Genomic DNA, 26,296 nt, shown 5'->3' with positions numbered 1-26,296 from the left:
AAATGTCTCTTCGGGAAGGAAGGAGGAGGGAAGGAGTAGAGATGCACAAAGGAGAGAAAATTGGCAGGAAGGAAGGAAGGGAAGAGGCGAATGGGGATGGGTTGAGAAATTTTTTGATTGCCTTTAAAAGTTTGATAATAGCTTCACATCCTGTACAGCGGTACCTTGCACGCACGCACTTGCACGAGCATCGCACACGTCACTCACAGGTGTCACCGTGTCCACCCTAACACACACACACACACACATGCATACGACCTCAAATGCACACACATACTTAGATATAGTGACCATCTCCACCCAAACACACACATCCAAGACTCTCCTCCGTCCTCGTCCCGTGTTCAGCCCAGTATATCCAGGTATACAGGTGAGGCCTTGGCCAGATTGAGGAGCAGACCGTGGATTTCTTTGATGTTGAGTCTCATGTGCGGCTCTCTCTGCCAGCAGCCCAGCATCAGGTCGTATACTTCTTTAGGACAGGTCCTGGGGCGCTGCAGCACCCTGCCCTGGGTTATACACTCTATCACCTGCAGAGGAGGAGAGAGCGACAGGCGTCAAGCTTAACGTCACGCTGTAGCTTTGGCCCCTCCGTTGCAAAACAAACAAACAAAGAAGAATTCAGGCTGAATGTTCGACCTCCAGTGAAAATGACGGAGCTTCTGCTCGGCGAGGTGATCTCACCTCACAGCAGAGGCATATAGTGAAAATGTCACTTTGAATAAATTATTTACTCCCGTGATGAAGTTAGGCGACAGTGAGTGCAACCCAGCTTCTAAAGAGCAGTGAAAGAGGAAATTTGGTGTTTTGGCACATATATATTAAATAATAATAATAAAAAAATACAGATTTCAGCTTTAAATCTACTTGTGGATGAGAATTTGTAGATCGGGGAGAGGAGAAACGCAAACTTCTGCATACTGAAGAGAGCTGTCCGAGGTTGTCAGCAAAGGAGTTCATCTAGCAGCGGCTTGGAAAACATCTATACTGGTAATAGTCTGTGATATAATTTAGCTTTTTATAATTTCCTCAACTATTAAATACACCCTGCTGTGTGCGTGGAATGAATATCAAATGGCTTCTATTAAGCTCCAAAAACCAGTTTGCAAATTGCCATATATCCATTTCAAAAGATGTAATAATAAATGCAAGATTATCATTCAATATCTCTAAATTATTAAGGCCGCAGTTTATAAGAGTGTCATCATTTTGCTAATTAAACCGCTACTTAGTCACCCCTCCCCATTCTGTGATTGTTATCAGCTTGAAAGAGTGAATAAATAGCGAATATCTGATTTTGGAACAAAACTCCATATCCGGTGGAAAAGATACCCGAGCATCAGATTTGGGTCAGAAGGTGAACGGACTGCGAATCAAGAGAGATTTAATAGATGTAAATGGGACAAGAAGACCAACGTAGGGGGGGCAGAGGTTAATCTTGGATGTAACCAAAGGGGGCTGCTCACATGCTCATAAAGCTGTAATAAGAGTTGAGGTCATCCTCAGGTTGTTGAGGTTGAGGTGAAGGGTTGAAGGGCTCTGATGCGCTTTTCTTTTCCGGAAACTGGGTCAAGACCTCGAGTGTAAAAGGAAGGTTTGTAAGATTCATTAATTATTCAGAAGAAACAGTCAATTGTTGATTTATTTATCTATTTGTTTACTTGGTTGTTTTTGTTTTTGTTGTTTTTTTTTTTGCTGATACAGAAAAGCTCCTCTTTAGCTACACTTAAAGGCTCCAGAGACGTTTTGGGCTGGCTGTGTATTTAATACAGTAGATCAAAGTGAGGGATTTGGTATCCTGTTCTATCAGTAATCTCATGTAATCTGAGAGCTTTGTAGAGCTGAAATGATTTAGTCAATCAACAGACAATTAACCCCTTAATATTTTCCCTTTTTTGCTGCTCTGTTAAAATCATCTCATTCTACATCTTCATTGAAACTCTGTGATTTTCCCACTGAGTCAAATCTTCAGAATACATGTTTATATGGTTGCAACACTCACTGAAAATATTCCAGATTTATCATTTTGACACATTACCCCCAAGACGCAGCCTGACGTGTTTTGTAACTTTTGCGCTGGAAGTTACAAATTAATTCTGTGGTTTTAAAAAATGTTTGGCTGCACAGCACGAGTCTGTTTCGACCAATCCACAGGCAGGCTGCCGCTTGTTTAAAGGGCTTAAATGGCAACTGTGATAAACAATCTGAAGTCTTTTATCAAGCACAAACGTTCTCAAATGTGATGATGTGCTGCTTTTCTCGGTTTTATATCATTGTTAATTGAATATCTTTGGCTCATGTCTGAAGATGTCACCTTGGGCTTTGGGGAATTGGCTTTTCTCATTATTTTTCTACGTTTTTACAGAGAAATGTTCCTCAGCTGATCAAGAAAACAATCTTCAGGGTAACTGATAATGGACATAATGGTGGGTTTCAGCCCTGCTGTTTAATATTTGAGATAAGATAAGACAGAACAGGGAGTTTGTTGTGCAGCAGTTGTAGTGCAAAGTAGTAGAGTGCAAATATAGTATATCAATAAAGGTGCAAGTCACCTAGAAAGATGATATGCAACTGATCTGCAACAGCAAATTTGTTTTGTTTCCTAGTGACATAATCAGGAAAGGTTGTTAATGAAACGAAAGGTTGTTAACGAAAAGTCAGCAGTGGCTTGAGTCATACGTTTTTTTGTTAACATTTAACCAAATTTGCAATCTTTCCTGAACCTTAACTGAAGTATTTTTGTTGCCTAAACCACAGTCTGCACGTTAATCCTGGATCCTGGTGTAACAGTCTTGCATTTTGTATGCCAGCTGTCCGCCCCGTCCACCTCCCTGCAAGTCCAGCGCAGTACATAAATGTATGTTTTCATGACGATGACTCTGATCATAATCCAGGCAGCAATTACTTCAGCATGAAGTCATTTTGAATGCAGATGAGTTGTATAGAAATGTCATGTCTCGGAGATCTAAAATCCACACTATGCACAATGCCAAAAGTATAGAAAGTCTTATGTTTAATATGAGTGGAAATCCTCATTTTTGTGGCTGTGTCACTGTATGCTGGAAAAACCCACAGAACTCAGTGTGATCCATTACAAGAAATATGGAACATTTTGTGTGAGCCCATTTGGAAAAACAGGGTTTAAAAATTCCTTTCCACTCGAAACACGAGATACATCTGCTCGCTGCGAGCTCTCCAGCTCTGTGGCATAACTCGCAATTAATTCAAGACACGATGAAATGAGAACTCATTGAGTTTCTAAACGATTCGTCTTAGCTGTACATCATGAGATGACTCAGGCCGGAGGATTCGAATGATGTAGCACTCGGAGAAGCTTGCACACAAAACGGATCAAATATTTAGTTTGATTTCTAACTGAAGGGCTGTTTTTTCATAACCAGAGGCTGCAACATCCTATTTGCCATCACTTATTAAGATGCAGGTGCTTCCATGGTAACATTTACATAAAGTGATGCTGCTTTGTACTTTTGACTTCAGTTCTTTTTGTTCAGATTGCACATAGTGGTGCATACCTTGACATGTGTCATCTCCTATGATCGACTCTGTCTCTGCTCTTCAGTTCAGACGTGGAATGAAAACAATCAAATTGAGATGAGAATCAGTTTAATTCTGGTACCTCATTATTGGAGAGCTGGTACCAAGGCTGTTTTCCATAGGTGAAGATCTCCCAGAGGACGACTCCTAGACTCCAAACATCACTCTCTGTGGTGAACTTTCTGTACATGATGCTTTCAGGGGGCATCCAACGGATTGGCAGCATGGTGTGACCTCCGACCTTTGAATACAACACACACACACACACACACACACACACAAAGAGAGAGAGTATAAAGTCAGTATAGGGTACCGTGAACGTATGAGAGCAAAGAAGTTCGCTCTATAGTCAGTTCTACTGTATTCTGTTCTATTCTGCAACATCATGCATTTCGAATGCATGGTCACGCAGCTTTTCACATTCCTCACGAGGCTTCACTCAAGAGTTTCAATACATTTTAAAGCAGCGCTGCAAACATTTCACCCCTCAAAACTGCTGCCTGAAGCATTTCAGCGAGCCAGGTTTGATGGTACTGCACCACAGATTGCATCATCTCCATGACTGTAGCACACCTCACTCCTGATCAGTGTGTCATTTCATTTAACTGAAGGGTGGTGAGAAAGCATCGCTTCATATTACCTCAATGAAAGAGGGCACAGGTGTGTGCTGTTGAGCTCACAAGGAACAAACGAATTAATTGGCCATCGATCACAATTAGAGGACAAATGATCCAAAAAGAGAAAAAAGAGGTGCTGGATCAGGTAAACAGTCATATGTATTTTATAAAATGTATGAGCCAGTTTGTGTGGGTTAGCAAGATGAGGCATGCATTATAGATAAATATGAGTATAAAGTATTGCAGTATGGAGTATGTGCACTACTCATGTCCCACGTGAGTGGAATTTAATTCAATTTAATTAAAGTATCATTTAATTAGACCTTAAACTGTGGCATCAAACAGTAAGTTGGTATAAAGCAGAGACCGGCAGTGAACTTCACACGGGAACCTCACAGGCTCTCTGAGAGACGTTTGGCCACTTCATTAAGCTCCAGTCTGCTTCTGCTGTTCATAAACACTGACAGTTCATCTATGTCCCTCACAGACTGCAGAAAAACTTTTTATCAAAATGACAAAAGGTTAGTGAGCCCCTCAGTCATCAACACCAACATGCAATTACAGTGTTATGTTTGGATAAAAGCTTTGTTGAGCTCTCTGAAGTTAGATATGCCAGTGCTTGAGTTATTAACCTGCTCGAAGTGAAAGTGAATGAAGCCTAACCCTGTGTACTGATGTTGTCCTCCTTTATATTGTGCCTCCCCTCTCCCCTTACTCCTCCCCCGAACATGAATCTACCGACCGATCTGCGCTCCATTGCTCCGCACGGATAGCACAATCCATTTTCTGAGGTTTATGCTTGTTATTAATGGCTTGGCACCCACACTTGGCCTGTTTCTTTGTTAGTCAGTGGGTTATTTAATGGAGTAATAAAATGTGCACGGTCACATAGATAGCCATCAGGTTCTCTGGTACGCCTGGGGACACATATCTGCCTATCTGCAGCTCTTACTCTTCATGACCAGACCACGCTTTGCTCCCTGTAATGCATGTCTTGCTGGTTGTTTGTCGGTTTCTCATTTACATTTCTCTTTCTGTCTCTGTCAAATACAGATTTACTGGTGTGGCCATAATGGAGTACAGAGTTGCCAAAGCAGTGTGGTACAAGGGTTACAATTTTCCGTTGTTGGTTTACAGCGGAGTTAGTATAAAGCTATCTCATACAGAAGCTAAAGGGTATCCTGTCTGTCTGTATGAGCCGCCGATGGACGTGACAATGCAGTTATATTTGACGCTCTGGGAATGAGAATGGTCGTTTCCATACTAGTAACCCAAACTTTTCTGTGTGTTTGTGAAAATGGAGCATAACAAAATTACAACAAAACAAAATACAACAGAACTGATTGAGGAACAGTTAGGGTTAGAATAACTCACGGGTCAGGTCCTCAGTGTGAGAACCAGACCTACACACATGCAGAACCGATTGGCCAGGATGGATCAGGTAGTGACACCCACTTATAAACTGCATGAAAACTCTGAAACACGCATTTCTTCATGTATGCATATAACACAGTCATACCCACAGATGATGCTACCGACAGTAAGAACTTTGACCGACACAAAGTTAGTGATGGATTTCTGAAAGCTGATACAACCCAGACCAGTAAACTGAGATTTCGGTCATTCACTAATCATCATAATTTATCTTCATCACTGTCAGGCCTCAGTGTCAGATGTCTGTAATTTTAACAATTATAAAATCTGTGCATTGTATTGTGGGATTGTTAGCAAATGACAGTAAACTACTTATGCACTATACAGTAAATAGTGATAAATATTACATTAATAATGCTGAAAGTGATTTCAGAGCCATTGTTTATTATGTGCTGTTCTTTTCTATATATAGTTTTCTGACAGAATTTATCCTCTGATGTGTCTGAACCTGCTCATTACGTTAGTCTTTTTGTTTTATTCATCACGGCTGATCATTTCCCCTGATGGTCTGAAATATTAATACCGGTCTCTTGAACTGCTGGGCTACATTTTTTCATCTTTGTTAACTGCCTGTGTGAGTGCTGAGAGAGAGAGAGAGAGAGACGGTGAGAGAGAGGGAGAGACGGTGAGAGAGAGAGGCGAAGGGGAGTCTTTTCAAAAAGAATCGAACAAGGCTAGAGGAAAGAAAGAGGAAAGAAAACAAATGAAGGAGCGGGAAGGTAAAGCTTCGGATTAAATCTCCCCCCTTCAGTGGGCAGGAGACTCACGTTTACAGTCAAAGAATTACAGTAGAAATCTTTGAATTTCCCAGCATCCTCACGGAGGTGTAGACGGTGCATCTCGGTCTGTCTTCAGCTCTTTCTCTGTTTTCTCTTTGCTGTCAGTCGCTTCATCGTCAGTCTTTGTCTCCTTTGCTGTTCCCTTATCTCTCTCTCTCTCTCTCTCTCTCGGTCTGTCTCTCTCCCTCAGTCTGTCTCACTCATTCCCACCTTCCATCACCGCCTGTCTGTCTCGCTCCCTCTCTGTCTTATAAATATGCATCAATTCAGCTAAACCTCTGAGTGTTCCAGGAAAGCCTCAAAAAAATAAAAAGAGGAAAACTAAAGCAGAGGAGGGCTGTGGGATTTCTGTAGTGACCTCCTGGAGGCTGCGGTACACATGACAACCGGACCAGTTGAAAAAGAAGCATTATGGGATGTGGTGTAGGAAGGGCTTATGTGACTAACTCCGCCCACTCTTTGTTACACAGGAACCCTACCTTAATTGCCCTCTGTGTTGCTATGGAAACAAAAACTCTTTCCAAGAATGCTGGCATCTATATATGTGTGTGTGTATGTGCCTGTGTGTGTGCACATGTGCATGTGTGTGTTCCCTGGAGAACAGAGCTCACTCTCCTGGCTGCCTCAGAAACAGTACAATGGTTTACACAACACGCTGTTGTTTACTTTAGTGATGCTGGCACTCAAATCAAATGAAGGTCCAGCAAAGAGTTATCTGCTTTTAGGACTTTCTTGTCTGTCTCATTGCTTGTATTGAGCTGGCTCATGTTTTTTTTTTTTTTTTTAACAATTGCATTGTGTGAACTCATGGGTATGAGTTTCGTCAAATGCTATAAAAGAAGGAAGGGGCATTGTGTCATAATGTCAATATTGTAATACTCTACTTGGTGCCAGACTTTGGTGCCAGTTCTGTTGAAGCCTGTGGGAGATGCATGGAAAAGCGCACTAAAACCCAACGTATCCATGTCGTATGACCTTTGATGAAGCATCCAAAGGTGATGACATGCATTCTTTTCAGGAGTTCAGTTCTCTTAAAAATATTGAGTACATGGTGAATGAATATTGTGAGCAAAATCTGTATTCTTCCTTCCTTCTCTCTCCATTTTATTTCAATCCAGTGTTAGCTTCACGATAATTGACAGGGCTAATAAAAGCTAATATCGCATATTCAAATGATAGGTTTACAAACCTCCTCTAATTATAAATTGTGCTATAAACTAACCCTTAGCTATAAAACAACAAAGACATACGTTTCATGGCAAACAGAAACGTAACAGAAAAACTGTTCACAGCATACTTTTTTATTAGAAAATAATGTATCCTAATTATGAATGACAATTATTATCTGTTGGCATTTTCTTTTATTGTAACTGTTTTGCGATTCTTCATTTCACTTATTTTAATTTTGCTTTTGCCCTCTCTATGTTTTGCTTAACTAATTGCTGTGCTGTTCTTCCTATGGGACCCTTCACCCAGTAAAACCTTTAGATGCTAACAGCTAGCTGGCTGCATATGTAAATTTCTCTTTGGAGATTAATAAAGTATCTATCTATCTATCTAGCTGTGGATCCATATGCATAATGAAGGCAGAAGGAGCACATGAGAGAGTCATGATTTAGCTACATTTCACAGGTAAAATGAATTCACATCCTTTGATTTGATTTGCTTGCTTGCTTTTCCGTCCACTTTTATATAGGTTTATATGTATGTTATGGTTTATGTGGGTCTATATGTACCTTTGATTTGGGGTTTTGGTTTTAGATTACTTAATACTACTACTAATAATAATAATAGGAAAGGTACAATAAGATTATATGGAGAAATTATAAAAATCGTACACAATTATCTGTTAATTTTTTTGTTTAAGAATGATTTTGAGAAGCGAAGAGAAACAATTCTCCACATTTGAATATTTGTCGGCAGTCTAATCTATGTGTTGTTGTGTATCTTGTCTCACACAGACACACACACACACACACACACACACACACACACACACACACACACACACAGAGGTGTTTTGTCTGTCAACATGCACACTCCCTCCTGCACAGATAACTGCTCCATTCTGGCCTCTCCAGGTGCTCCATTAAGATGCTGTTTGTCTGCCGGTCGGGACCCAGAGATGGGTTGTAAAAAAAAACAAAAGAAAAAAAAAAAGGCACACCAGCCAAATTACTCTGCAGGGATTGTTTAGCTCGGCTTTGTTGCCACTGTTTTTCTACAGTCTGTGTCGGCAGCGTAAAACAGTCAACCTCAAAACCGAAGCAGACATTTAATCCACTTTCATCGTACACATTTGGGCATGAAATCAGTTTGGGGAGAAAAGGAGTAAATGTGCTGCATATATGAATTCACTCTTCCCAGCTCTAGTTAATGTCTAGCCCCACCCACCCACCCACCCACACACACACACACACACACACACAAACTAAAAAACTCAAGGCTCAATGTTTGAATGGAGGCATCCTGCCTATATTCTCAGATTCATTGTGTAACAGTGGATCCAATGACGTCACCACAGCCCCTTCAGTCCTACGCCTCTGCTTCAGTTTCCCTACACACGCACACACACACAAGCAGTGGGGGTGCTCCGATTCCTCTATGACTCATCTTTGCAACTGTCTGACGCAAGAGCATGACTGGGTCCCTACACCCCCCCACCAATCACCACCCCCCTCCAGCATACTCACTCCTCTCTGTCTCCTGGATGCTGAAACGTGGCAGGATCGCTGTGTTTTACCTCCCACCATGCTCTACCACTCTTCAGCTTTGCTGTCTCCTCGCTGTCCTTTTCTGTCATTTCATGCTGTTTCTCCCTCTCTGTCTCTGATAGCCTGTCCTGTGGTTGTCGAAAGCTGCAGTGTGTGTTTGTTTGTAACACCTGTACACACATGCAGACCTCTCCTCTCCTGCCTCAGCATGCGTATGTCTCTTTGTCGCTCTATTACTGCATTTTCTCCCTTTGTATATTTACTTGTGTCTTGTTTTCTCCCTCCGTGGCCTCCCACCCTTCTCCCTCCATCTCTCTCTCTTCTCCAGCTCTTTCCCTCCTTTCATCTCTCTGCCACCCTCCGTCTCCCACACTTCCATCTCTCTCCGTCTCCCCCTCTCTTTTCCTCGCACTGCCTCAGCATACTAAACAGAAGTTCTCTGATTACTTTTCTTCCTGAGAAACGTTGGATACAACTCCGAGGCTCGTCGCCACTGCCTTCGCCCGTTGCCATGACTACAGCCTCGGCGCTTAGCTTTATTGAGGAGGGGTGAAAGGAAGGAGGAGGAGGAGGTGGGGAGGTTGCTGTGTGTCATCACACAGATAGTACAAAAGAAAGCCACAGAGGAGAGACCTTAATCTTTTCCTTTTATATCTTTAATTTGATGCCAAACAATAACTATTTATTCAAAATTTGATCTCAACAATGTTTAGAAAAGACTGATGAAAAGTCAGTATTCTAAAATAGTAGAAAATAGGAATATTTGCTAAGTATACTCATATACCTGGGATTTTCTAATATCAGCATGCCACTCTCTGACCATTTTTTTCAGACTGATTATTGTAGCACCAATTCTTACATACAAAAATACATCAAAAAGTACCTCAGTAATAAAATGGATCAATCAGTGCCAATAATAAACTACACATCCATCAAATGGCCTATAGATCATTGGCATTGTTCTGTAGATTATTAAGATTTAGTTGTGATTTTTTTCTTGTCATTGAACAGATCCTTCTCCCTTCTTCCCCTCTTTCTCCCTCTCAGTTCTCTGTCACTGTCACTCATGTCAGTTTGTCACAGTGGACGGGGGAAAGGGCAGGAAAAGTGGACAGTCACCATCAATCAATCAGCACGATTTATTAGATTTCAGCCTTTTGGAAAGGTGACAGATTGCTGTATGGAAGGAAAAAAAACACACGCACAGTCTCAGCTGTCTCTTGTACCCCTGGGTTGTCTTGACACTCACAGTAGAGCTGCTAAATGTCCCTGCAACACACACAAATACACACACACACATTTTTCCTTCATAGTTCCTCCTCTGTTCTTTTTTCAGAATAGCCCTTTCTACACTGACCATGAGATGGTTGCGTCTTGCATCCCACTGACCTGCACTGTGAATACACCTGTTGTACTCAGCATCGAATGCATGTTTGCTGCGACCCTGTAGTCTGTGTTATACTTGGCCTCGGGTGATGCCGCTTGCAGCTTTCCTGAGAGCCACTCGTCCAAACAGCTTCACACTCGATACCGTGCTTCTTTGGGTCCCGAGCAACACACCTGCCATGACATAGTTGTGTCCCCTAGAATGTACTGTAGTGAACGAGCTGTATCCAGCATGCAGTTCAGCAGTGTAACAGTTAACAGCTGTCCCCTCTCTATAGTCTATACAGTGTGTACTTCTGGCATTAGTAGCGCGCTACTAATAAATATGTGCTGTAGATCAAGAGCCAGCACTCTGTTGATGATAACATTGAAGGACTGACATGAGCACAGACTGACAGATAGACTCCTTCCATTTCTGTTTGATGCGGACTCTATCAAGCTAAAAGTAATTGAATAAAAGACAGTTTATAATGCTGTGCTTCGGAGTTTGATTGACACAAGTACCACAAAAAAAATATTTCCAGTTTTGCAATTTGAACATTTTCGGACTAATCAGACCATGTGCAGTTTGTAGAAACATTCCCGTGTTTGTTTCATTGAATCACATTTTATAATCCTTTGGTGTGTTTTTCATCTCCCCAGTAGATTCTGGATGCTTAATTTCCCAGTCACAGTTTCAGACAACAGATTTTCAACTTGTCTCTTGAAACAGCCTGCAGGTTTATGAATCTACTATTTCATGGGCCAAATTCCCAGTAAAGAAAACAGGATTGTAGTGTTGTCAGAGAAAATATAACCCTCATGTAATGTACAAGAGTTTGTTTGCAGTTTACAAAAAAATATGTGCTGTCCTGTCATCCAAAACCCACCATATTTTATAACTATGGATTCTTTTGGGAAGCTTCTGACCAGTGTGTTAAAATATACTTGTGCTTGTCATGCAGCTATCTGGTCAGCAGGTTCCTTAGGTTCCTTTAGGTTCCTAAATTTAACCTTAATTTTACCTGCTTATAAAAGGATAGCAGGTAAATTGTTTGGTAAAAACTTTACAACAACTCGTGCATATTGGCCCTCAGTGGCAGAAAATGCTGCAGTAATTAAACATACAGCCCTTATTTCACAGCAGACCTAACGAAGCATGCTACTCCCTCCCCTTGAGTCCATTTAATTACATATGTATCCCACTATGTTTAATTTCATTACACTGAGTTTAGTTGACCTACCACAGCAAGCTTCTGACTGTAACTCTGTCGGAGTCCGTCAGTCATGCCCATGCAGGGGAGGAGCAGAGAGGGACCCATGCAGCAGGGAGGAGGGAGGCAAAAAGAAGGGCCAGAAAAGATATCGACACATACACCTACCCTGTAGTAGTCAGTGCTGTAGACGTCTCTGGACATGCCAAAGTCTCCGATCTTTACCAGCAGGTTCTCACCCACCAGGCAGTTCCTGTTAGACAACCAACACAAACTAAGTACACAACATCAACAGCGATACAGGCGACCGAAGGAAACACTCAAAAACGTGTGTTCCCACTTTGTCATAATCTGTATTCCATAAAATGTAGAAGGGTCTGAATGAATTTCCCTGTGTATGATGCCTTCATTAAGTCTGTACACAGAGTAAACACAGAGAGTAGCGCAGTAAATGACAAACCTGGTGGCCAGGTCGCGGTGCACAAAGTGCTGTGATGCCAGGTAGACCATGCCAGATGCTATCTGCTGGGCGATGTGCAGCATCTGAGACTGGGTCAGCTCCACGGGTCTGGTGGTCTGGCCCTCCGCCATCAGAACTGCATCTGGACCGTGAGCCCTGTGAGGAAACAGGTGGAAATTAGTCATGTGAGCCTGCTGATTGTTTGTTGGAGTCGTGTTGTCGCCTGTGAAGCGTTGCTAGCTGTCGGCCTTGTAGACCATGTAAAACAATACATCTGGAGCTCTAAGAGAGAACATTTAGATTGAGATTAAGAGAGATTTTTTGTTGTTTAAACAGCAGATCATATTTCTTCTATACAAACTGCTTTGTCTATTGATTCCTCTGTTGTCATGACAACATTCTAGAGAAATGCAAATTCTTCGGTATTAAACAGCTGCCATTTTGATGATATTTTTGAAAAGAGCCGTGCCTGAGGAACTTGTTGAGGTCTCCGTGTTTCATGTACTCAAACACCATGATGAGAGGGTCGCTCTCCACGCAGACTCCATAGAAAGTGACAATGTGTTCATGTTGAAGGTTGGTCAGCAGCTCGGCCTCGCGATGGAAATCCTTCCTGGCATTTTCACTGGCCTCTTTGAGCGTCTGCACACATACACACATGCAGAAGTGACATTTTAATAAACTGACAAATGAAAAACTCAGACATTATGCCACGTACGCCATTGCCAATTAGTCATTTTCACAGTGCGCCCAGACTGCTCCAATTTATTTGGCTGAAGTCCACTAAAGAAAAAAAAATGTAAGTGTCTTGCCTTGTAAAAGTGAGTTACAGCAACTAGGCACACAAAGTGTGAAATTACTGGCACCGAGCAAGGGCTGTTACAATGGCAGCGCAGCAAAGAAATGGAGACATTTTATATTAATGTAAGCCATTACAAAGTATGGCACTGTTTACATTCATTATGCTCCCTGGTTCCTTTTTGAAACTAATCATTGTCTTGTTTCCATGAATCAGGAAATGTGTTGGGGAGGTTGTGTAACACAAGTGTGTGGAAGACAGACAGAGACACAGAGAGAGACACAGAGAGAGAGATACAGGAAATGAAAGGGATACAGGGTCTCCGTTCATTTCACATCAAAAAAAAGAAAAATATAGATTCCTCTTGTCATACATGAATAATTTATTGCCTTCCTACAGTAAATGATATGGATATACGTTCACTTTCCAACTTGTGTGTGTGTGTGTGTGTGTGTGTTTGCATGTCTGTCTGTGTACTAACAGATAGAAGCTCCTATTACAAATGTAGATTTTAAGGACAAGGAGAAGTCACAAAGAAAGCTCAGGAAGAAGGAAATGACCCGCGACCTTGCTGCTGTAACGCTGACATACCAGAAAGTGAGACCGACTGTAACTCCGCCCACCCACATTCAGCCAATCGCGTATCATGAAACGAAGGCTTGGTCATGCACATTACAGGATGCAATACGATGCTACTGTGCTGATCATATGGTGGGTTATTACAGTATGGATGCTGTATGAAAGGCTACGCTCCGATCTCAGTTTACTGTATCGGACATGTGTGGGAAATCTGGGCTGACTTTCCTCTGATGAGCTCTCACATGCTGAGAGTGATAGCCTGTTATAGTTTGACCTTTCAGTTTCAGCTTGTGTGGCTGCATTTGTTGTTGCATGTAAGAGCAGCATCAGTAAAAAGAAAAATAACAACTTTCTTTCCTGGCAAACACATGCAGTCCACCACTGGGCTCAGTCAGCTAACTGAACTGTGCAATGCATCAAACGAGCGTAACAGATAATCATCGGTGTGCTGAGCAAACCATATTCGTTTTGGACTGAGGAAAGTTAGAGAGCAGAGACTTTGCTGTGAGCCACAAACATCTACGTGTGACGCGCTCAGTCTCTGAACTCAATGCTGCATTAATTCCCAGGCTAAAAGCCATAATATTGCTCTGTTAGTCATCCGGCATGCGCACACATTCAGGTCCCTGGACGAATAAAAAGCAATCAACAACCTCCAGCTCGGGAATGCAGTGACTCACTTTTACATGTGTGAAGGCAACATTATTGAAAGTGCTAGATGTTTATGACTGATGGCATGCCGCAGTGTACTGTGAGTGTGTATGTATAGGCCCATGTATATTTGCATGTGTATCTGCTAGTGTTAAAGTGAGCCTGTGATTGATGGCACCCCAGTGTATACATCAATATACAGCAACAGTAAAACTTCTGTGTTATGGCTGACTGGCTGATTGATAGCTGACTCTAAATCCAGGACCATTAGGCTCTATTAGTGAGTGTAGGTTATCGTAAGAGGGGAGAGCATGTTTCTGTAATGTAGCATGCATGACAGAGTGCTCATGACGAACAATGTACTCATCGGCAGGGGAGTCGGGGGGGATTTGAAGGAAAAAAATACCTTAAAATGCAACCCTGGTTACAAAAAAGTTGGGACGCTGCATAAATAAACCCAATGTGATCATTTGCAGATGCTTTTTGACATATACTCAATTAGAAATAGTACAAAAACAATATATTTAATGTTTGATCTCATCAGCTTCATTGATTTATGTAATATTTGCTTATTCTGAATTTGATGCAGCAACACGTTTCACATAGGTTGGAGCAGGAGCAACAAAAGACTGGGAAAGTTGTGGAACGCTCCAAAAACACCTGTTTGGAACATTCCACAGGTAAACAGGTTGATTGGTAACAGGTGATAGTATGAAAGGGGCATCCTGGAAAGGCTCAGTTGTTCACAAGCAAGGATGGAACGAGGTTCACCACTTTGTGAACATTTTCTTACTATCTGTTCCTAACATGGGGGTTGCAATGAAAATTTCATTGACATGTTCAATGACAATAAAAACTCTTGAATCATGAATCTTGAATGTGGTGGTAAAAAGCAAGGTACTTAGACAAATCTGTGACTAACAGTGAGCCACGAGCCAAAAGCAAACACCTATTCAGTTGGAAATGGTGATAAGATCCCTAGTTCCCTTAATTGACTTACTTCCTGTGCCACACAAACATAAGACAGCATAAACTGCGATTTATATATAAATATTTTGTATGAATTTATATTTTATTTTTATTAGAAACTTCTGGCGGATAATATAAAGGATATTATTACATGACCTCAGGAACGCTTTGTCGTTTCATGTGTCTCTGTGAGGAAGGCTACAACAAATCTGTGTGGAGTGATGAGGAGACGTTTAATCCTCTTCCTCTTGGAGCAGAAACAGCTGATCAGTCATGAGAGTTAAATGTTCGATACGTCAGAACTTGAAACAACAGCAACAGAAACAGCTCCTGTCAGTTTGCTTTGTAATTTGGGTGAACTGACCCTTTAATCAAGAAGTAGCGAAAGCATCTTCTCTTAGTTGATGCAGCAACAAGGAGGAGGAAAAGACAACCGGAGAGACACAGTGAGTCACGCCAGCTGACAAGAAGACGAGGATGAGAGGAGCAGGAAGAGTGCGCTATAAGCAGGTGGTACATTAGCTAATTGAAAAAAAATCTGATGAATAGAGAGCGTTAAATCAATGCAGTGACTCTAATGATTACGTGATTCATCTACATCCCGTCCACGTGCCACCACACCTATGGCACTTTGGGGAAAAACTATTTAGTTTTAGTGAAAGTTTTGTGCAGATTATATAGTGTTTTCCTGGACTTGACATGCAGGCAGCAACACACAGCATCTTGTTCTACAACCAGGAACTCTTCTTCCTGGGATTTTCAGGTGCATATTTTTACTGAGTGCTCAGACTGAGCTGAAGCTAAGCTGGCAGCAGACATCAGCGGGCGAGCAAGCGGTTTAGAGCTAAGCTGGAGGGAAACAGGAGGTGTAGGAAGAGAAAAGAAGGTGGAGGATTTGAGAAGCGGAAAGTAGCAGGATGAAGAACTGCAGAGGAGAGAGAAAAAGCGCCGCAGGTGAGAGTTAGAGGTGGAGGACAGAGGAAGTAGACTGAAAGAGTGGAGGGTCTCTCACAGGTCATGTATTGTTAATGAGAAGTTCTTCGCCAATCAGATCCTGTTTCACCGCAGACCAGGACAGAAAGCATCCTTGATGGAGAGATAGACGGATGGATAGACGTGATGGGAGGAAACCGTTCAATTTGACCCCGGAAGTCAGCGGTTTGAGTGTAATTCCACCTTTTGCTTGAAGAGAAGCTGTTGAAAGCGGCGGCTTGCTAACAATAGATGAGGAGATGGCGAGCGTGGAGTCTAAATACTTTACAGACAGCCGTATGAAGGATTTCATTTCCAAACGCCTTGTATCCATTTCAGGAACATAAGATTATCCGCTGTAAACTGTTCAATATTTCAAATGTATTCCAGGTATCAGATCTCATTACAAAACACAGTAGATAAAAAGCAATAACTTCACCTTCAATAATAACATTATGGGCTCTATTTTGGTGCCACCAATCATTCTGCAGGAGCAGGGATTTTCAAAATATCTCACTTTGAAACCAGACTCCTCATGAATTGAGATGCTTTCTTTGTAATGCAGACTGCTTTTTACACAAAAGTTTTCTCTTCAATCCTCCAGTCACGTATGCTGCATAATCTCACATGTGAAGGACAGAAAAGAAGCTATTGAAACTAATTCCAGAGGTCTGGGACTCTCTTTCTTGTTATTCCATAGAAAAACATATAATATTAAAAAGTCTTAATAGCTAAGGAATGCTTGAAATCATTGCTGTCCCATGCAATGTGTAGAATAACGTCTTTACTTTTTCTACTTTTCAAATTAGTTTCTCGGGACCTAGCAGTAAAAAAAAAAAAGTGAAAAATTACCTTGACAGCCACCAGTATCTTCTCCTGGTCAGGTGAGAGGTTGTAACACTCGGCCAGGAAGACTTTTCCGAAGGCTCCCTCCCCCAGCTCTCTCTTCAGCACGATGTTGTGCCTCTTAATATGCTGGACGACTGTTGGAGAGACAGAAAAGTCGAGGAAGAATCCATTTAAATTGTGGCCATCTTGGTTCAGTAACGGCGCAGTGTGCAGTTCACATGAGGTCACAGAAACAGGATGGCGAACAGACTTGAGTTATTACGTTTTGATTATTCTGTGCATCATTTAATTAGTTCAGTTCAAAGCAAAACTACCACAATATGAGGGATTTAACCAAAATACATACATTTGATTTCTTAGATGTGCTTTTTTGAACATAAACGTAGCTGCATTGTGTGCTACTGGTTAGCCACTGGTTTTCTGAAGTGGAAAATATGGGATTTTATCATTTTTTGACATGGTCTGTCAACAATCAGCTCTTTTCTCAGGGGCATATTTCCCCCTCTAAATTGGCGAATGGTCGAATCCTTACAGTATTTAACAGTAGATATTTTTCTGGTGCATCAATATTTTGTTTTATTATCCATACATCTTGTGAATGCTGCACTAAATAAGCAAATTCACTGTTTGTCATATACTAATTTGATCCAGTTTTCACTGTATTGTAAATCTCTCCCTGCCGTCTGCACCCACAGTTGGATCAGAGATGACAAACCTGCTTTCTGTTGCTAAGTAACTTGTGACTCCATGCCAGCTCATCTTAAGAAAATTTGGCATCTCACCATGGCGATGATAAAGGGTTTTATTCTACAGAATGATTAACAGCGTGGTGCCCTTACTATAACCCCGCTCAGCTACGACTTTATCACTGCGGGCCATGCTGTATGTGCAACTGTCTGAATGCAAGGAAACATGAATTATCCTGTAATACATGCACGTGGGTGCTTCTTACACACACACACACACACACACACACACACACACACACACACACACACACAGACACACACAACCAATAGCTGAGATTTATCTGTGATGTGATTAAGAGGCACATTTGAAGAAAAGCTGTCCACTCAGACTATCACATTAAAGCCCAGCTAGACTCTCACAAGCTGCATCGATCTACACTGTAAGCCACCGAGGTCCACCTTAACCCAATATTGTACAGATTGAGAGAGAGGCTGAGAGAGAGAGAGAGGGGGAGACAGAGAGAGGGAGACTGGGAGAGATAGAGAGAGAGAGAGAGTAAGAAGAAACTCTGCTGGTCTCCATCAGATATTCAAAAGCATCTAATTCTCAGTCTAAAATTGTTGTGAAGTACACACCCACAATGCAGTGTGTATGTGTGTGAGTGTGCGTGTGTGTGTGTGTGTGTCTCTGTCTTGTCCAAATAAAAGAAGAGTTCATTTGCAAAAGCGAATAAACAGCATTCTTAAAAAGAATAAACCAACAACCGTTTGATTGATTTTCCCTTGAGTGCACAATAAAAGAACCTGATTTAGGAAAATAAATAAAGGGATACTGGAGTTTGCATGCTTGTGTCGTGTGCTCAGGTTTAGCAAAAAAAAAAAAAATTAAATAAAAAAGAAAAGTTGGAGAAAGACTGTAGCTGTTTTTCAGTTCAATGTTGATGAACTAAGTCATGTTGACTTTAATGTTTAACCCTGATGAAATCTTTCTCTGAGTGCTTGAGTGGCTAAACATTCACTAAACATTCTGCAGATATGCTCAGTGTTTGAACATTTTAAACACATTCATTAAAACGTTTTCTCATTATGTTTCTTTCTGTTTGCATTAGTGCCTCATTTACCTTATACAGTATACACCGTGTAGAGGCATCACATCCTGATTGTCTTCAGTTCAAACACAACAGCAGCGGGTCACAGATCTCTGTGCACCCACAACTCCACGTGCAGCAGCAGCAGCGCACAATAAGCCAACAATCCCACAAGACCGCCACCCGCCATTTAAACAGCTAATAACCTCACCAAACCATTTCCTACTGTAGCTGTGTAATAAGTGCTCACCCATGAAAACGCACCACTTCTCCTTAATTAACACCCTCAAATAGCAAATAAACTGGTGTGTGCAGACCAGTCCTTCCCTTGTTGCTTTTTTTTGAAGAAGCATTCACAGCATTTCCTGCTGTTTTTTTTAAATGCGTCTTGATTGTTAGATTTATCTCATTGCATCTGGTTTTGCATGCATATATTCAATATTTCTAAAAAAATAGCTGTGCATAGCAATCAAGAACTTTCCAAAATGTTATTTTGTTTTTATGGCCTCATATCGCTCATGAATTCTGCTTCCCAGCTGTCTGCCTTTGCCAGTTTTACACTCCTTCTTCCACCCTGCTTTCATTATTAAACTGTATCTCTATGTGCGGTGCTGCACATCACCCCTCTTCTCCTCAATCAGTATCCTTAATTAAGATCTACAGAAATATTATTCCCCATTTACCAAACTTTGCACTCTTATTCTCTGATGTTTTTCTTAATTAGTACCCGTTTTCCATGCTTATCGTAGTCGCTCATTTTCCCTCATTTAGCATCGCTCCATCCAGTCTCATTATCTTTTTCTCACTTTCCTTATTTAGCATCCCTCTGTTCCATCATTCATTTCTCCCTATCGCCATTCCCCTCAGCTGCTAAACTTATCACTTTTTAATCAACACCCTCCAAACATTAGCATCTCGGCACATGTTCCTCCCCATTCTGTTGCTCCATCAGTCTTTTTCCATCACTTGTTTATGACAGCGCTCACAACATTAACATCAGAGGGATAATATTTCCCATCAACCACCTCCTCTCCCATCTTTTTCCATCTGTCCTTTTCCTCCGTCATCCAGTCGCTTCACACTCTCCCCGTACAGCCACCTCTCACGCGATTCTCCTTGATCAGCATCTTAGAAACAACCAAAGTAACGAATGTCTCGGGACATAATTATTCCCCGTATGCCATCTGCCTCTTCTTCCATTCCTGTTCTCTCATCTGCCCAAACGATTTCCATGACCCTAGACGCTGACACAGAGCAGCCTGAACAGTCTGCAAATTGTGTGTTTGGTAGTTTGAACCAAGCAATGCGAGAGGTCAAAGTCACGTGTTTCATGGATGCTTTGAAAGCAGGACCTTCAAGCCTTTTCTCCATCAAACTCCTCATGCGATTAATGCCATGACTCTTCTGCCTCTTCTTTTCCACTACACCTCCCTCCAGTCAGCCACCACTACCCTCCTCCTGTCAGGAGGTGTAGCTAATTGTGACCTAAATTTTCATAAGCTTAGTGTGTAAGGATGTGTGTGTGTGTGGCCGTGTAAATGGGTGTTTTCAAGTACTGTACGCACGTGTTGACTTACGAATAACATTTTCCAGAACAATGTTAATCCTCATTCCCTAGATACAGAAAAATACAAACCCTAAAAGATGGGCTGGGATGGAAACGGTGGAAAAAATGAGAGATACGCTATAATAAGCCAAGAGGAAGGAGCAACATAACAAAGACAAAGAAAGATTTCTCCTTCAGTTCAGGGCTGGAGTTACTACTGAGGACATTCAGGTCAAGTCTGCTGTATTTTCCTTCAGACTTTTAGCACATTTATCAAACCACGCATAGGTTTACATTCAGTGATGGATGACATATTGAGATCCTTTACTTTCAATGAAAGTAACACCACACTGTGAAAAAGTGCAAACCTCACCTAAATAAAAGAAATGATTATCAGCCAACTGTACTTAAAAAACTGAAAAATAGAAATATTAATTTGCGTGTTTTAGTGTTAGTGTTTTAGAATCATATATGATGTTTTTGGATGAATATACTGCTGCATTAATGCGAGTGTTGCATTTTACTACTGTAGTTCTTTAAGGTTGAGCTAATTTTGTCATGTCTCGTCAGATCTGTTAAGTGTTTTTGTTCACGAGCGTCATGTCTTGTCTTACACTTCCTGTTTTATTGTGAAACCTAACTCTCCTCTCGTTTCAGGCCCTTGACTTCCCGATGTGTTTCCCGCCTGTCTGATTGTCTACCCCGCCCTAATTGTCTCCACCTGTTCATTGTTACCTCGTATATATATAGTCTGCGTCTCCCTTTGTCCTGTGCCAGATTGTCTCGTGCTATGTCCTTGTACCAAGCCTTGATTTATCTAGCTCTCGTGATCCTTGTCTTCCTGTTTGTGCCTTGTATTTTGTTTGTAAGTAAGTCATCATTGATTGTGTATTTTTGTAGTCTACTCTTGATTCATTTGTTACTTTGTTTCATAGCCATTTGAGCCTCTTTGAGTTTTGATTTTTGTATTCTAAATTATCCTTAGCGTCCTTTGTTTGTACTTTGAAGCCATGCGTTGTATGTGCTGTAATCATTTATCCTGAGCGCCTTTTGTTAATAAATTACTTCTTTATTTTGAAACTTCGCTGATTGTGTCTGAGTCTTGCATTTGAGTCCTGAAACCTCGTGCCTCCGGGCCTGTCAAATTTGAACCACTTTATATAGTTTTGGATAGTTTAATCTACAGCCGTGCATCACATTTTATAAAATCATCATGTGTTTGTAGCGTTGCTGTACTGTGGGAGCCACATGTTTCTAAAACGTCCAGATATCATGAGTGCAGAAAAACAGTTCACAGCTTTTCCAAGTTTAGTTTTAAATGCTTTATTTCTCTTAAGAAGTAGGAGAAATTTCTCAACCAATGAAGAAACACGTCGCCCTTCAGTTTATTGTAAAAATCACCAATTTGGAAAAGGATGGTTTTCAGGAAGAGTAACTAAGTAAAAAAAAAAAAAAAAAAAAGAAGTAAAAAGTAAAATACTTGCCTCTCAGATGTAGAAGTAGAAGTTTATACTTGCATGAAATGTAAATACATGAATTTGCAGGCTGCTTAAGTAAAGTACTTGAGTAAATGCACATAGTTACATTCCACCACTGCAATGAAAAACATACACATGCTAGGTGTTTCACAAGCTAAAATTTAGGTAGGAATAATTTGGCATTTTGTTAAAACTAGTGCTTTCAAGCAACTGTTAGATTGGTATCACTCTCATGTAAATATGTAGCTAGAGCTGGCAGCCAGCTAGCATAGCTTAGCACAAAGATCAGAAACCAGGGAAAGAGCTAGCCAGCTTGTTACTGTGCCTGGCCAAGAAACAGTCTGGCTCAAAACTCAAACTGTTGTTTGACACATTAATAGTAAAATAATTGTCAGACTTTCATATTTAGATGTGTTGTTGGACGGATTGTGCTATTTTTGGACAGAGCCAGGCTAGCTCCTTCCTCCTGTTTACAGTCTTAATGCTAAGCTAAGTAGCTGCTGGCAGTAACTTACATGCAAGCATGAAAGTGGTGTTAATCTTTTCGTCTACCTCTCAGCAAAAAAATGTATTTCCAAAATGTCAAACTATTCCTTTAAGGCCGATGAAATAATGAACACATTTCAAATGTGTTCATTATTTCATCAACAGCATTTTATAAGTTTTCGTTTAGAAATAAAATGTAATCTTGTACTTTTCAGCTCAGTTTCAAAGCATGAATTTCCTCAAAAGAACTGCTTCTTTAAAATCAAAATGGAACACCTAATCAAATGAATTAAACATAAAAATGATCCAAATAATTAAAATAAAAATTGGAGACTTTTTGGAGGGTTTCTGAGGTCGTAGGTGGGATTTGGATTCATGAGGTCATGCAGCCTGTATATGTAATGTTAGGGAAACATGAACACGGTAGTTACCATCCATGCAAGTCCATGGGTGTTGACTGTAACACTTTAATAATCCACGTGACACACTTTCCAAGAATGCTAACTCCTCTGATGTTATTATTGTTAATGAGGTGTTCACTTCAGAGGTAAGTGGCACAACTAAAGCGCAACACGGCTAACGGTTCCCATAATTACACACAGATCCATCATCTCTGCAGAGTTTGTGCTGCCAAGAAGAGATCTGTGCCATCTTTTAAGTAGAAATGTGTACTCGCCACCGATTCCTGTAGCCAATATTAGAGGCCACAAGCTAGTTAAGGCCATTGTTTAAAAAGAGTGCAGTTCTTGGCATGCAACCCAGAGCCACTTTGCCAAACTGTCTCCATCAAAAGCTATTGTACGTTTCTGAAAAGGCAGGGTGCCAAATAATCGGTCAGATACTTTCAGTATTTATGCTGCCTGTCTGTGAGTCAAAGACGTGCACAGAGTAATTGCTGTAATGGCTGTAATATATAAAAAACACACATGCAGGCATACACACATACACAGGAGAGCGTTATTGACTTTGATCGATCTCTGCGCTTTCATTCTTGTCTTCAGGCTGTAAATCCCTGTCTATCTTTTAGTTATATCGCAGGACAGAGGGGTCAAGCCCCAACCCCCCCATCATTATACATCCTAAACCTTGCCCTCAATAGAAGAGCCTGATGGTGCACACACACACACACAGGAGTATAATTTACTGCAACACAAGGCCATAGCCTGGAGAAGCTTTTATTACTTGCCAATAATCATAATGTCATGTTGATGGACCAGGTCAATAACCTCGTGTCTGTCTATTTGACTGTTGCTCTCTCTTTCCGCTTCCTTCTATTCTCCTCGTGTTTCTCTTCTATTTCTGTTTGCATTTTTCTCCGTCCCACCTTCTTTCACCACTCTTGTGGCTTTGTTGAATTTGTGAAGTATACACGCTTTCCTTTTGAGATAAATTGGCGCTGGTCCACCCTCGGAGAAGAATACTTCTACCTGCGGCGGCTCACAGACTCGCAGGTTTTTGCCGTCGTCGGCTCTAATGATGCATGAGTCACATGTGGAAGTCCTGAGATTTATGAATGGATTTGTGCCCAACATGTGCTGGAGTGCATAAACACACACGGATAAAAATGGCCTTCATATTTCCTACTTCTCCCTCCACAGCTCCAAGGTCATCGCCATGACAGCGAGAAAGATGTTGCCTTGGTCACCTCTGAGTATCACGCAGGTGCAGTTAACTTGAATGCTCTGGAGTGTAGCTCGTAATGGATTGAACATTTAGTTCATTTGGGTAAACAGTGAAGGTAACTGAGGTTTGTACTCACACGTGTCGGTTTTCAGGAGGCTGTTTGTGCTCCTGAAGTACTGAGGGTTCTCTATCACGGGGATCTTGGTCATGCCTATGATTACCGCGTCAGGGCCCATCTCTGAGGAGGAAGGGGTGTTGCTGCCGTTGGAGACGTGATGAAGAGGAGAGGCAGAGTCATCGTCGTTGCTGATCACTGAAGATGGTCCTGAGAGAGCAGAGAGAGGGGGATAAGCACTGTTGAGTCCAGTGGGGTTATCTTTACAACCATGGAGAAAGGTCTCGCATGTGGGATGGGAAAACATTTCAGCACACACGCCAGACACGTTAACAGTTTCAGGAAGTGAGAATTAGTTAAATTGTTATCTGTTATTTGATGAGCAGAGGAGACGAGATTATAAAGTGTTGCTGTTAAGAAAAGACATCTAAAAGAAGCAGAGCTAATTTTTGCAACCTGAGCCTCAACACAGTCAGATTTGTTGCTGCATTAAATATGATCCAAGATGGCGCTGCAGACTGCCACCGCAGTTCTGGGCTCTCTAGTACTTGCTTTGTTTATTTGTTGCTTTTTGAGATGTCCCTCTCCGATATGATTCAGTCAGGAAGACCGTTAAACCTCGTTGAGCTGCTTGTCTTGTTTTCCTATGCAAGTACATTGAATGCATGTGTTTAAACCACAGTTATATTCCTTGTATGTGCACACATACTTGGCCAGTAAAGCCAATTCTGATTCTGATTCTGATCAATCTAAAGTGCTGCTGGATTCTGTGTCTTAAAGGTGCAGTGAGTGACTCCAGGGAAAGATGGTTGACTGTTGAGTCTCATTCCGGGTCATGAAATACCAGCCTTTTTTCTAGATTCGTATTAATGTGTTTTTAGTAACACAACTCATTCTCTAAGTTTTCAGTGACTTCAGTGGATAGCAAAGGCTTTAAATATGATCACAGAACTAGAGCTGCGTGTTGTTACTGTCTTTCTATTCCACACAGGCTTCACCTCAAATAGGGCTGAAGAGTTAAGGGATCAGTATGCTTAGTGCCTGTCGGCTGGATGAGCAGAGTCAGACGTGACCTCCCTGCGCTCCTTTTCCATGTCGGAACTGAAACTGACAAATCATCCACTTCATGCAGCGATTGGTCAGCTGTGTGAGGTTAGAAAATATCCAGGATTTGAATGTCCCCTCTCGATTTCAGTCTTCTGTCTACTTACATCACATTTTGTATGGAGAAATGAGTGCAACATGAAAGCCTTAAGAAACAACTGTCCAAAAAGTGTTCGCTCACGTTAGCTGGTGATCGTCGTGACAGAAGATAAAATAGCTAAAAATAGTCATGAAATTACAACCTGTGTTTATGAGCAGTGTTTTAGGGCTCATAAGCCATCAAACTCATGGACGTGTGCATCATATTTCACGTCTCACCGGCACAATAAAAACTTGCCTCCAACCACGCAGCCCCTTGCATTTTTTAATGAAGGGCTGCTTTCAGTCCAAACGCTCGCTTATTGTATTTCAGACAGGCGTATCACTCAACCAGAGCTCTCAGGTGCTCCTCCTACCACAACACTGACAGGGGTAATTATGTGAGGACTGACCTGCCATGCCCTCATGATCCCTGTCTTGCAGAACTGAGTTAGGGGATGTAGACTTTTGTGCTGACCATTGCGCTGATCAATACATATGTGTTTAATATGCAACAGCGCCGTAAGAAGACAGAGGAGGACTGACAACAGCATCTGACAATGTCAGAGTACGTCACTGTTTCTCAGATATGTGGATGAGGAGCGTGTAAGATAGGTGGCAGCTCCCGTTCTGGTGACGGGTCATTGTGTTTGGATGAGAACAGATCTGCAAATGAGCCCGTAAGAGTCCCATTAGAGAGCCAAGCCTGTAGCGCGAGGTGCTTTGTCAACTGCGGTTGTTTTCATGTTTGACTTCTGGGTTATTTTTTAGGTCAGGCTGCAGCATTTAATGATGAAGTCAAAGAAAGAGAGAGATGAAAGCATATTTCTACAAAGCTGGAGGGTAACCGAGGGAATTAATGTATGCCTTCAAAAAGACAAATGCCAGTAATCCAGGAACCTGGTGGAGTAAAAACCAAGTCGGAAATCCAGATTCAGTGCTCTCAGTTGTTATACCGCTATTATCTGGTGGAAAAATCACTCGAGAATAAGCTTTTCTATATCAAAACTAACCAAGTTAGAAAATTAAATGATTAAAATTCACGTTTCATACAACAGACTTTTCCGAGAGCAAAAATGTGGCATGAAGCAAGACGCCGCAAAACAGAAGAGAGGTGGGATGGCGTGAGTCA

At 41.5% G+C, this 26,296-nt stretch overlaps 1 protein-coding gene across 1 annotated transcript in view; it reads right to left on the bottom strand.

Moving 5' to 3' along the window:
• Positions 1-344: 344 nt before the first annotated feature.
• Positions 345-26,296, bottom strand: part of ntrk2a (neurotrophic tyrosine kinase, receptor, type 2a) — an 80,200-nt gene continuing 54,248 nt past the window's right edge. Inside the window, exons 14-20 of the mRNA XM_041936597.1 lie at positions 24,004-24,192; positions 16,961-17,091; positions 12,608-12,780; positions 12,139-12,294; positions 11,841-11,931; positions 3,638-3,796; positions 345-530 (exon numbers count right to left, since the gene is read on the bottom strand). Of these exons, the coding sequence (XP_041792531.1) occupies positions 345-530; positions 3,638-3,796; positions 11,841-11,931; positions 12,139-12,294; positions 12,608-12,780; positions 16,961-17,091; positions 24,004-24,192 (1,085 nt within the window). The remainder of the gene's footprint in view (positions 531-3,637; positions 3,797-11,840; positions 11,932-12,138; positions 12,295-12,607; positions 12,781-16,960; positions 17,092-24,003; positions 24,193-26,296) is intronic.

The sequence above is a fragment of the Chelmon rostratus genome, chromosome 5 (assembly GCF_017976325.1).
Source record: "Chelmon rostratus isolate fCheRos1 chromosome 5, fCheRos1.pri, whole genome shotgun sequence".
Classification (NCBI taxonomy): Eukaryota; Metazoa; Chordata; class Actinopteri; order Chaetodontiformes; family Chaetodontidae; genus Chelmon; species Chelmon rostratus.
This window is presented reverse-complemented; position numbering and strand designations above follow the sequence as displayed.